The sequence below is a fragment of the Tetrao urogallus genome, assembly GCF_951394365.1.
Source record: "Tetrao urogallus genome assembly, chromosome: 10".
Classification (NCBI taxonomy): Eukaryota; Metazoa; Chordata; class Aves; order Galliformes; family Phasianidae; genus Tetrao; species Tetrao urogallus.
Genome location: NC_136823.1, coordinates 1,281,069 through 1,294,014, shown reverse-complemented (window position 1 = coordinate 1,294,014; position 12,946 = coordinate 1,281,069). Strand labels below are relative to the sequence as shown.

The 12,946-nt window shown below is 54.0% G+C and overlaps 1 protein-coding gene across 1 annotated transcript in view; it reads right to left on the bottom strand.

The window, feature by feature from the left end:
- The window catches only part of CACNA2D2 (calcium voltage-gated channel auxiliary subunit alpha2delta 2), a gene marked incomplete at both ends in the record, with an annotated part of 125,681 nt that overhangs the window by 55,980 nt on the left and 56,755 nt on the right, over positions 1-12,946 (bottom strand). The window contains one exon of the mRNA XM_079540401.1: positions 7,530-7,646. Coding sequence (XP_079396527.1) covers positions 7,530-7,646 — 117 coding nt within the window. The remainder of the gene's footprint in view (positions 1-7,529; positions 7,647-12,946) is intronic.

Genomic DNA, 12,946 nt, shown 5'->3' with positions numbered 1-12,946 from the left:
TCCAGGCCATCAAGATCTCAGATTTATCCATTCCAGCCACTTGCAGGAACCCACTTCAGCACATACCAGTCGGGAACAGGGGCTGCTTCCAGCCCAGGGCCCTGTGCACCTCCCAGGCACGTGTAGGGCTCCTGTATGGCACAGCTGAAAAGGTAACCCCTGCTCTGCAACCTGCAGTGGCGCTGAGCAAACAGCCTGGTGTTGATGCTGCCCTGCACCAATGGGCCAGGGCAATGGTTTTGTGTAGGGGACATAACAAAGAGCAGCACAGCATCGTGAAAGAAGAGGGAATGGCTTCAAGTTACGCCAGAGGAGGTTCCGGGTGCATCTTAGAGAAAATTTCTTCTCCAAAAGAGCGGTAGGGCACTGGCACAGCTGAGTCAGCGTCCGTGGGGGGGGTTCCAGAACCGCGGGGATGCGGCACTGACGGATGTGGGCAGCGGGCACTGGGGGGATGAAGAGATCGGCCGGCAGCCGAGCTCCTCCAGCAGCAGCTCACATCAAGGCTCTGCCATCTGCTGGTGCGCTGCGGGCAGGGCAGCCCCAGCGCGGCCGCTGCTGGGCTTCGGCGGGGGGAGCGGGACTTCGGCGCGGGGAAAGGTCCGGGCGGGCGTATGGGGCGGGCGATGACCGCAACCAACGGCTGGCGGACCCCTGGAGGCTCCCCTCAGCTCTTCTGAGGGGCGGCGTTATTAAGGCAGCGGCAGGAAGGGCTGCGGGGGTCCCCGGGAGGCAGGGGGCACCCCGGTGGGGGACGTGTGGGGCTGCCCCGCGCCCGGACCCACGGCGTGGGCACTGCGTTGGGAGCTGCCGGCAGGCAGCAGCTCCTCTGCACAGAGCGCATCAGGGCTGCGGCACCGCGCGTGCATTAAATTGATACCATCTCTTTAATGTTATCTCTGGCTCTTTATCACAATCGCATGTGCAATTTACATTCTTGTCGCCTTTTTTTTTTTTTTTATTAAGATATGCTAGATGCCTATCAGAGATATTTCCACAATTGTTGCAGCATCTCTCAAACATTTAATGGCCGTCAGCTGCTCCGGGGCAGGGCGGGGTGTCGAAGTGCCGCAGCTCCATGCAGGGGGGGATGGTGCCTTCCAGCCCCAAGCCGCAGGCAGAGCCCGAGCAGGAGGGAGGGCATGGCTGCCCACACTGTGGCAATTGCACTTGGCCTCCTGCCACAGCCCTGGGTGTCAGAGAGCTGACAGACATCATGACAGACCTGTGAGCGCAGGGCTCTGCTGGTGGCAGCCCTGGGGCAGTGCAGCCCGGGACACAGCAGTGACTCCCACCGCCAAATTGCCATGGAAATGAATTTCCTCACCCCAAAACTAACCAGGGAAATTCGAATAAATCCCCTTTTTGGTGACACGGCATCTTTTATTTTCCTATCATCACGACCATTTCTTCCTAACTGTGTCCAAAATTTGTTTTGCAAAGAACTGGATGATAATTTCCTTCCCTAGCACCAGTTCCCTCACTGACACACATCACTCCCCATTTATTTCCTCCCTCCCTCCCTCCCTTCCACCTTTCTTTCTATCCACCAGGCAGTAAGCTTCACCCCTCGCCTTTTATCCTTCCAGTCGTGCCTGCAGTGCGGAAGGATGCTGGAGAGTAAGGATGGTCCCTGGGCAGGCAGGAAGCTGTGAGCCCCAGGTGCACTGCAGGGCATTGCAGGGCACAGCGCTGGGGGCACAGCTGGGTGCTGCAGTGCTCAAGGTGGAGGCTTCCTACTCACTTGGCAGGGTAAGGAGCTAGAGGGATGCAGTTTGCTAGAAGGGGGAGGCAAGAATCTTAAGGGATTGCTCTGGGTCTGGGTCAGACAGCTGGTGCTGGGATGCCCACCCACCTACTATCCTGGCTTTGCCTTCTCTTTTGCTTCGGGCACTGGGAGAGCACTACAAAGCCCCAGATAGGCCTGTCCTGCAGCCATGTGAGCTTCAGAAAGTAAATCACAGAATGCCTTAGGTTGGAAAGAACCTTAAAGGCCATCCAGTTCCAAGCCCTGCAGTGGGCAGGTTGCCCCCTACCAGACCAGGCTGCCCAGAGCCTGGCCTTGGGCACCTCCGGGGATGCTCATACCCAAAACAGAAGTGAGTGACAGCCATAATCTGCCACGAACCAGAGGAGAAGGAGTTGGGTTGCTCCCAGCAGGACTGGGGCTCACGGGGCCAACATGGAGTTCTGCAGTGCTGAGCAGCACAGCCATGGGAGCCGGGCTCCTGCTGGGTGCTCACGGGAGAAGAAAGGGAAATGCTCGACATAATCTGCATGAAAGTGTAGGAAGCCCTAAATCGCGTTAGAGCTATTAAGAAAGCTGGTTCCATCGCTCAGCAAACTGGCCCAATACAGTCTTGATAGACTCGTTATGAGCATCTGATTGCCCCTGATTAGATTAGACAATAAACTACCATCCTGGTGTGCGGGTGCTGCTTGCTCCCCTCTGCAATCTGTAAATTACAATTCCAGACCTGGGAGATTGGATTCAAATTGGATTACTGGAGCAGGTCCAGCCCAACACACACACACACACACACACACACACACATACAAGAAACAAACAAACAGACCGGACGGTCAGCCGGGAATCGGTGATCAGGGAATTAAGGATAGAACGGGAACAAAAGCTACCAGCCAGCAATTAGCGAAGAAGAGGGAAGAGAGATGGATTTGGCACTATTAATTAACAAGGCAAAGAGATTATACCTTTAAATGGTTTGCACTTTAGCACAAGCGAGGTGGATGCCAGCTGCGGTCCCTCCTGCACGGATGCCAAAGGATGCAGTGCAGGAGGAAGGCAGGCTCACGTGCACTGCTTTGTGGCCAGCACGGCGTGAACGTGTGTGCTGTGCAAATCCCTCACAGCATCAGGCGGCGTTGGGGTTGAGCTGTAGGGCAGTGGGACGGCACAGGGCCTCCTGCAGCCCAGGAGACATAAAGCCCGAGCCGTGGTGGCTATGAGGTGTCACCTCCTGCAGGATGCTGGCATCTTTTGTCCCTCGGCAGAGCTGCTCGCTGCCGGGCCGAGAAATGCTTCGTCCTGTGCCAATTTTTGCAGCTCTTCAAACAAGTGAAACCTTTCATTGTCCCTGTCAGGGAGCAGAAGAGCTGATAAGGGCTCTGTTAGCCACATACCTGCAAGGCAAATCTCCGGGCTAGCGAGAATTGTTAAAGGGATAAACCTGTCCAATGAAATCCCCTCTGCACTCTTGATATATGCGTGTGCCAGCGGGAGATGGAGCCTGGACCTGGTCCCAGCAAGGCACCGTGCAGCCAGGGCTGACAGCACTGCCTGTTGCTGCCCAGCACTGTGCTCCGCAGCTGCATACCCGGCTTCCCCCTGCCTCCATCACAGGAGCTGGAAGCGTGGCCAAATGCTGACTACCCCCTCACTGCAGAAGGAAGAAGCAAGGAAAAAGTGCCAGCAAGTGGGAAAACCCAAGGTCTGAGGGTGGTGGGTGGAAATTGGAGAGAAAACTGAGAGATTTGCTTAAGGCAGTAAGAAAATCCCGGCCCTACATCTGCAGATCCGAGCCCCAGCTTCTAGCTCTTCCTCCACAGCATCCCAGGCAAGGGGGTGGGAATGCCACAACCCCCAAAGCGCCGCTCATTCAGACCCCCTGACTACAAGAAGCCCATTCCTGCAACGTGCTTTCAAAATACAGAAGATCCCCAGATGCACTGAGATTCCACAATAAGAGAATAAACAAGAACCACAACTGACTGCAGGTAACTGCTGTTGTTTTCTCCATTGCAATGGATTTGTCCAGGCTGTGCACGTGCAACAGGCATTGCATATATGCACGCACATAACAAATGCTCCAAGACATAGAACGCCGCTCTGCTCATCCTCCACCCCACAGGTGCCTTCCTTCCTCCAAGTCAGTGCTGCAGGGGGACAGAGGAGGTCTGTGTGCCTGCAGACATCGTGCTGCATGCTGCCACAGCTGAGCTCCACGGGAAATAAAACACGCTTCACCTGCAGCCAAAAGATTTGGCCAGTGATGAAAACCATGTGCAACCTGCAAGCCCCACACTCCCAGGACCTAGCACAGCAGATGTGACTGCACAGAGACACGGGGTCACAAGGAGCAAGGGCTGGAGCAGCCAGAGCCCCCTGCCCCCCGTGTGCCATGCAGCACAGCACTGGGGTGCTTTGGGGATGGAGAGGGCTCTGGTGGAGGCAGGCGAAGAGCAGCAGCAGCAGCTGTTAGACAGGTCAGGGTGTATAAATAGCTTGCTTCAGGGCATAACCCACTCAGTAAACTGTGGGATGTGCTGTTCTCAGGAGGCAAAGCAAATTGTCTGTGTTTAAATTTGTGAAGGATGAAGCAGTCATCCAAAACAGCCTTCTCAAGAACTGTATAAAAAAGTAGAAACAAGCTTAAAACATAGCCTGGGATCTAAAATATCCCTCTCCTGGCCGCCTCCTCTACCAAACTCAGACTGCCTCCTCCTCTGCCTGCAGAGCCATGGGGGGGCCTGGCCTGAGGCACAGCTCTGTGCATCACCCACTGACACTGCCTGCAGCCTGGAGGAGCCGGGGCACTGTGAGCGAGGGCTCCTCCTGGCAACTGCTCCCCTTATCAACCTTCACTGCGGAGAAGCTTTCGTGGCAATAGAAGGACTGTCTGAGGCACTGAGCAGAAATAACATCAGCACGTCCTCAGCCTGCACGGGGGCTTTGCAAAGCAGAGGAGACAAAGACTGGATGTGATGGCATGAGAAGCTGGGGAACCAGGGAGCCCTGGGAAGGCTACATCGAGGGAAGGAAACCAGAGGGATGGGAGGAGATGCTCTGTGTTGGGGGCCTGGAGGTAGCACGCAGTCCCACGAGCTCCCCAGATGGTGACTCAGCCCTGGCTTCGCCAGGACAGCAGGCACTGTGGCTCTGAGAGACATCTCAGTCTGCAGGAGTTGCTGAAAGCAGGATGTGAAACACCAGCAAGACAAAAATGAAGGTGGTTAGCCTCTAAAAGAGCTCAAAGCAGCTCTAGCCTGCAGGTACAAGTCTTTCAGGCACATGTAAAAGAAAGATTGCCTCTAGATACACGTAGAGATGAAGGAACAGATAGAAAACTTAAGTCAGAGAAGGGTGGCAAAAGAACTTGGCAACCCAATAGCCTCTTGAATCCCACCTCACATGTGCTGAGCCAGGAGCCAACCAGCTGTGACTTCCAGCATGACCAAACACCACTGATGCAGAGACACGGACACCCCAGCAGTAACATGGCAATCCACCACCTTTCCTTTCTGTAGGGTAAAAGGTCTGTTTTCTCAGCCCTAATGAGGGCAAGCTCATCAGTGCAGCCAGGGGGAGCCCCTCAGCTGGTACCCAGTCGTGCAGAAAGGATGCAGGAGGATACTGGAGGAAGAGGACAGCCGTACTGGTGCTGGTCATTGCCCCACAGAGGCTGCTCCGAGGGCATGGGGTGAAAGCCCCCTGCAATCAGCTGTAGCTGCAGTTCTCTACTGCCAGATGGAACACGAGGAATTCATAGGTGTTCATAGGAATCCTTCTGTCCCATGGTAAAACTGACAACAGCTGTGATGGAACAAAAAGGGAAGGACAGCGTCCAAATAACCATCTCCTTGCAGATGACTTATTTTGGGAGGCAATTACCCTCTGTGCCCCACACCCCTGGCTCCAGCACTCCTCTGAAATGCCTGTGGGGAACCAGAGCATCCCATGAGCACTGGCACTGTGCTGCAGCACAGCCCCACGGCCACCAGCCATCACCGACATCAGCGGCCTTCTGCTTCATTTCTGCTTCTAGAAAGGCAACACTCGGGGTAAGTAACCATGTATTATTAATCAACGCTCTGCACACTGTTGAACTTTCATAATGACATGTTAATATTTTCACTGAGAAACAGAGGAAAATGGGCTCTGATGGCTGGACTGAATCACTACCTCATCAGAATGCCAGTCCTGTGCAGAGCATCCATCGTGCGTGCCTACAGGCTAGCAAGCACCTTCCTACAAAGCCTCATCAAAGCACAGGAAATATTCCTCCTCTCGCCTGCAGAAGACAAGACAGGGAGGCATCTTTTCAGAGGCCATGAGTGACACGGCAATTCATGCTTCTAGGAGAGGCTCTGTTTCTTCCTCCTCACCTGTCCTCCCTGACACACGGAGTCCCACCTGACTCATGTGCTGAAAAATACATCTCAAGAAGTCATCATTGCTCTCATGAGTCATGAGAGAAGGGGAGGAAATGACTCCATGATAGATGAATCAACTTAGAGGAGAGTTGAGGCAGAAGAAAACACAGCGGGAAGCTGTGGGATCCCCTCTGCTTTGGAGGAGCTTAGCACAACGTGGAGGATATTCGGAAGGTCCAACATCTCAACCCACCAACTTCTCCATTTCCAGATGTGAGCACCACCAACCCAAGGCACCAAACACCCACGTGCCTGCGGCATGCAAGGCATTGCTCCATCCAGCAGCAGTCCTCCAAAGGAGCCTTGTGAAAGCACTAACTCAGGTCAGTGGATCACTTCTTCCATCACTAAAGCAGCACCAAGTGCTGGCTCTTGGGTCCATGCGCTGTGAGAACTGCTCCTGTGCCAGGCCCAGCACCACGTGAGCCTTTAGCAATGCACCAACCACCCCTGCCCAAAAACTCCAAGGCAAAGGGAGGCACAACAGCAGCAGGCTGCCAGGTGTGCTGCTGTCCAACCGGCCCTTCTGACAGGGTGCACACCTCTGGGATGTTGAGTAGAGCATGAAATGTTCTCAAGCACGCCCACAAACTGCACGAACACAGGGATGCAGCATGCCCTATGCATGCCCTACACCTCCCAGACTCAGATGCCAAACATGTAACAACCTTCTTCTCCCCAGCCCGTGTCCACCACCCGCGTCAGCCCTGCAGACAGCCCCACGCCGTCCCATCCCTGACACACAGCCCTGTGATCTCTGCCCGCTGCTGCCTCACCACCAGCAGATTGCCTCGCTGCACTACAGATAAACTCATTTCACAAGGAGTGCTGCAAAATGGGATGGTAGATTCAGAAACGTACGCAGGGAACCCACGAGGGCAGCTCATACATGCAGTCCATCACAGGATTCAAAAGCCAGGCATCAGCACATAAACATTCTGGTTCATGCGCTTCTAAACAGGAAAAAAACCCCACTTGTCTGTAACTCATGAGCTGTGTAGGGACACTGGAAGCACCTCTGCTCCCACCCACCGCACACCTATCACTGAATTTGCTGCCAAGCTTCGGCTGCCCCTCGTACTCCTATGGCAGCACCTCCAGCTGTTAATGGCACGCTGGGAGGAGACACGAATCCACAAGATACCTATAGCAGATCCTCATGGGATAATTCCTCACGTGACAGCCGGACATATTCCAAAAAACACTGATGTGAATAAGTGCCAATTGGCAGACACGGCTCCCAGAAAAAGCCACACAACCATAGAAATTACTTTAAAGCCAAAACCGTAGTGCTACAACAGCATAAATCATCTTCTTCAAAAGTGAGTGTCAGCCAGGGCTGGCACACATCACCTTACCTTTAATGCACGGACTTTCTTGGCCAGCAGGCTTTCAATGTCCCCTGCAACCTTCTCCACTAATTTTCTGGGCACGTTCTCCTTGACTTCAAACAGGTTTCTATTCTCATTGTAGATCTAAGAAGGGAAATAAGAGAAAGACAGTCAATATTGCAGAGATATACTGCAGCATTCGCACAGAAAAGCTGGAGCTACAACACAGAGGAAAGTTAACCACATGGACCAGGTGACAATACAGGCTTAGGAAAAGAGAATGGAAGGCTTTGCAAGCAAAATGCTGCGTGTGGCCTGCTGCCCATCCCACTGGCTTCATAGTTGCCTTTCTTCTTATGTGAAGGCTACGAGCATCCTGCTTAGCCAAAGGCTGAGCTGCCCCTACACTGTCTGCACCCCCACCTCCACCCGTGCTCATCCTCATCTCAGTGAACCCCCAAAGAGCGCAAGCAGCCCTCAAGTCCCTTCCCCAGGGTCACTCGCCAGATTCTGCAAATGGGAGAACAGCGGCACCAAGTCTGCTGGAGTTCAAGAAGCATTTGGACACGGCTCTCAGAAATAGGCTTACCCTGAAGGCCAGACGCAGATACCCAGATGTGAATGCCTTCATTCAAAGCCTGCAGCTGTGACCCACAGCTCTTCCACACCAACCCCCTCAGCTGCAGAGAGCCGAATCTGCCCTGAGGAAGTGCTGTGGGCACCAGCACTGTCCCAGCAAGATGGGACCAGCCCCAGCACGAGGCTTCTGAAACACCAGACCCTCCTCGGATCACTCCCAGACCTGGTGGCAGCATCCTGGCTGGTTCTCTGGGCTATGTCAGGGGTGAGATGTGCAACGGTGGTGGGATGCAGTGCTTCATAGGCACAGCGTGCAGCTCAAGAACAGGATGGAAACATTGCAGAAGGCACTGTTCCAATACAGTGTGAAATCACGCGATGGGCTGGAGCAGGTCGCACCCCTGTTCACTAAAAGGTAACTGGCAACAAATTCAGGGCCTCAGCAGAGAAGCCTCCTTGTGACCCTTCTGTTTAAGCAAAGCAGTTCTGGGGGCTGGAGCCACAGGAGAGAGCTCTGATCAGAGCAAAGGGTTGCTTTCCCGGCCTTGCAGAGCTGCAGGGTTTCAGCTGCTCCCTGCAAGTGTTGCTGCAGCCCCAGTTCTGCAGAGCTCCTCCTCCCTCCTCCACCACCACGGCTGTGGTGGGCAGCTCCAAGCACTGCTGCCTGCAAGGGCTGCACCAAAGTGCTTGGATCCCCATCCCACCCAAGCTCAGCACTAACTCAGCACCTCCTGCCTTGCCTCTCACTGCAGGCACTCGCTGCGTGGGAGCAGTTATTCCCAAGGAGATGCCCCAGTAAGAGGCTGTGTTGCAGAGGCACCTGCAGCTGAGCAGGAGCGGGTTCAGAGAGCTGAGCTGGGGGCTGCGTCCTGTGTCCTGCCACAGGAGGTCCCTCATCAGGGAAAAGTGTCAGCACGCAGAAGGTTAAAGAGGAAAAACTCAGCACAAAGCAATATTCTCTCATATTCTCTTTTCCCTTTAGTAAGCAGCAGCATAACAAAATAATGTGTTTGGAAGGCACGCTACCTCCAGCTGAGCAGCAGCAATTAGGAAAGCAAAGAGGAGCAATCTTCAAGGAGAGCGCTCCGGGTAAGGAGGGCATCTAACATCAGCACTTCCCTACTATGAAACAGAACATTGGCCACCAATGGCTCCAGACAGAAGCAGTGCCCATCCACAGGGAGGGGGCACAGAGTGAGAAAGCACAGGCGTCCCCCCATGCCTGCAATGCCTGCAGCTGAGCAGGGCCTCGGTGCCAGTGAGAGCACTGCAGGCCCTGAAGCTCCCTCAGCTGTAGCACAGGGACTTCATTTTGTCATTCTCACGGAAATTCTCCCCTGACCTGGTGCTTGGAGATGACCTCCGGGCTGTGAAACTGCTGCTCCAGACTATATGCAGGCTCAGGGACCCGAAGCAAACACTAAATCACAGCCAGGATGCCCCACGTTCACCCCAAACACTGCACAGCCACAGGAAGAAGCAGCTGAGGCGATCTACAGCAGCAGAACGCAAAGGAGCCTTGCTAAAATGCAGAGCCTGTAGCACAACGCATTATCAATACACATTTGTAGTAGCAACTGTATCATTGAAGAAACAGATCTGATACTGTGTCGGAACAATCATTCTCTAAGCCCACCCGTGCGCCTTGCTGCTGGTGCTTGACAGACAGTGCTCATCTCCACCATCAGCTCCCTCTGTGCCCGTATGTCCTGTGAGCTGCTGGGGCTTGGAGCACTCACAGCTTCAGAACCCCTCTTCCCTCCCCCCCCCGTGCTCCCAGCACCGGGACGCCACAACACCACACAGTCTGAGGACAAGCAGAGCATGAGCAGAAATTCTCATCTTCCAGAAATGTTTTTCCCTTGTAAGAATCCAGTGCACCTGGCTTGGACAGCTGCAGTCTGTACCCCAGCGCTTAAAGATGGTGCAAAGCGAAGCAAGGCACTGCAGGCAGCAGAGCAGTAGGACGCACTAAGACGAGGCTGTGCCACGCACTGCCCTACAACAGCCATGCACCAACCAATTCTTTCACACCAGGTGCTACTACAGCACAAAGAACAATGTTTCAGCCTCCTGCAGCCAGCCCCGAGCCGATCAGCTCCGCTCACTGACCCAGATATGGGACCTGGCTGCTGCAACAAGGGCTGCAGCAGGAGGCCCTGCCCGACCTGTGGGCTGTGCTTGGTGGTGCTGTGGGACTGCTGGGCCCCCTGGCAGCTCTCTGACCCCCAATCCAGCCTGTTCCTTGTGGCTCAGGACAGCACGGGGCTCTGCAGCAGGCTCACCCTGGGTGTGCAGAACCAGGGAGCAGCCTAAGCAATGGGCAGGGACAGTCCTGTGAGAGCTCTGCGAGATGGTCCGTGCTGTGCAAGAGGTGGGGAAACTGAGTGTAAAACCCCACAGAACCCATAGAAGCTGCTGGAGGAAAGGGATTGCAGGGCTGCAGGCAGAGTGGGCACAGAACGGTCCCATCTCACCCCCCAGCCCCACTGCACCTCCTGTTGGCCCATCCCATCACCCGGTGCCCATGTTACAGCAGCATGCTGGGCACAGTGCAGCACCAGGCTCAGCCAAAGGGCAGTCAGAGCAGGCCGTGCTGGCACTGCAGGATGAGGGCTGCTGCCTGCAGCTCAGCGAGGGCTCTGCAGAACCAGCACTGAGCCAAGAGCTGTGTGCCTGGCCATGGCCTGGGCCTCATCCTCAGTGAGAGCCACCACCTCCTCCCCCCACAGAATTTCTTGAGAGGGAAGGCAGGAAGCAAACAGCTTGACATTTGCCAAACCCATCTCCCCCTCCTTGTGCAGTGCCATTCCCTGCTGTGTTCTTTCCTTCCCCCTTCACAGCAAAAGGCAGCCCTGCACAGCAGGCGCAGGGCAGGGAAATGGGCAGCCAAGGCTCTGCTTAGGGACGGCCAGCTGTAATTGAAGCAAAGAAACAGCAGAGCTGCAGCCCTCATCCCGCACTGCAGGGGACACCGGGTTCCCCACCCTCCTGGGGACAACAGTGGTACACACATCTCCCCATCTCCCAGCCGTGCCCTGCACTGCCCACAGGACTTCTGCTCTCCACGCAGGATCTGAAGCAATCCAGAGTCTGCTACAAATAATTCAGCAGCTAGACAGCAATAAAGAGCTGAGCACAGTCAGCTTGGCTTATGTAAAACCTCTCCTGGCCCAGAAAGCTGCTTTCAGCCTTCAGCATCCCAAACCCTTATATGGAGAACTTGGAGCACCAGAGCTGCCCAGGCACCTGCAAAGGCTGAGCCTCTCACTGGGTGATGTGGGTCACAGCTCTGAGCTTGGGCTGCTCCCTGCAGAGGAAAGGCTGTTGAAAACAAACCACCACATCACTGAAAAAGTCCAAGCTTCAGCAGGATGTGGACTCTGCCTGGGCTGTTCCTGCAGCAGCTTGAGCCCCTGCACCTGCACAGGCACGTATCCACATCAGAGACCACATGACAGCTACAAATACGCACAAGTGCAGCAAGATGAACCACAACAAACAAGTCAAAGTGAAAAATAATTTGATCTTTGACTCTGGCTGCTCTCTGGGTTATCCAACACAGAAATCCAGATGCTTCAGAAGTCAATGCAAAGTATTTTTAAAACGTGCATTAAGAGCTTTCCTCCAGGATATACGCAGAAGAGTTTAACCGGTTGCATTAAACCGTGTCTATTCAGAACAGCTGCAATTCTTTAGATCAGCAAATTGTGCCTAGCATAGCCCAGGAGGGATGCTCTCGTGGATGAAGATGTGCTGTACTGCTGTGTTTCATCTTCATACTGTCCCTACCAGAGGTAGGCCCTCTGCACTGTGCGCTGTGCCCCACTTACCCCACCAACACTCTGATATAACAAAATGATGTCGCACCAAAGCAAGGAACAGTTCAGCTCAAAGGGCGCATTGATCAAACAGTGCAAACCCTTCCAAAAATCCACACTTGATTTATATTCACCCAGCTCATATCAGTTTCCTGCTGGTTTATCTATAAGCAAGGATTCAAATCAATTTCCAAACAGGTCATCCCAGCCTTTAGGAACTGGCTGCAAGTAAATGATCATCTGGTCTTCTGTCCCCAAACAGCTTCATCTCCCGTGCCGGAAAGCTGCAGCTTCTTGCAGGAAGTGCTGTGCAGCCCTCGAGCTCTCAGCTGTATTTTGCAGCCTTTCCTTCTAACTCAACAAGAACCAGGGTCACATTTACCCTGCACCACCTTCTGCTCTGCCTGATGGCCACCACAGGCAATCGCAGCACTGAGCTGCAGCGATGTGAATTCAGGATAACTGCACTGACATGGAATTAAACTAAATCTCCTATTAGAGCCACTGCGATCGGAATCTAGGCCAGCACACATCAGCAATATCAACAGTTACCCACAGTTTTCTGCAGAGTAATGATCTATTAAAGAAAGGAGAAAAAAAAAAAAAGGTACTTTTAAAAATAGCAACTTGGCAATTCTCTTTATTTACCTTTTGATGTGGGTTTTGGGGCTCTCTCTCTGATCTTCAGGGATTCGTGTTTACAAGCTTTTCTCCCTAATCTCCGGCACCAGAAGCATTTCTGCAAATCCCCAGACACTTGGGAGCAGGGCTGGAAGAACCCCACGTGCCTGAGTCCCCCCAGGCTCCCTGCCCTGCCTGTGCCCCCCCGCAGCCCTGCTCTCTGCAGCAGCACAGGCTCACCGGGTTTTGTCTTATCCCCAGGGAACGCAGAGAACAGACCAGCAGATAGCTTTCCTCCACGCATCCCCAGGTTTATCCTTCCTCTTGCGGGTAGGAGAGGAGAAAATGAGAGCTGAACCAACCCTTCCCAAAAATCAGCGCTTTTACCAGAAAGGCTCACAGCATCCCTAACACAGCTGGCAC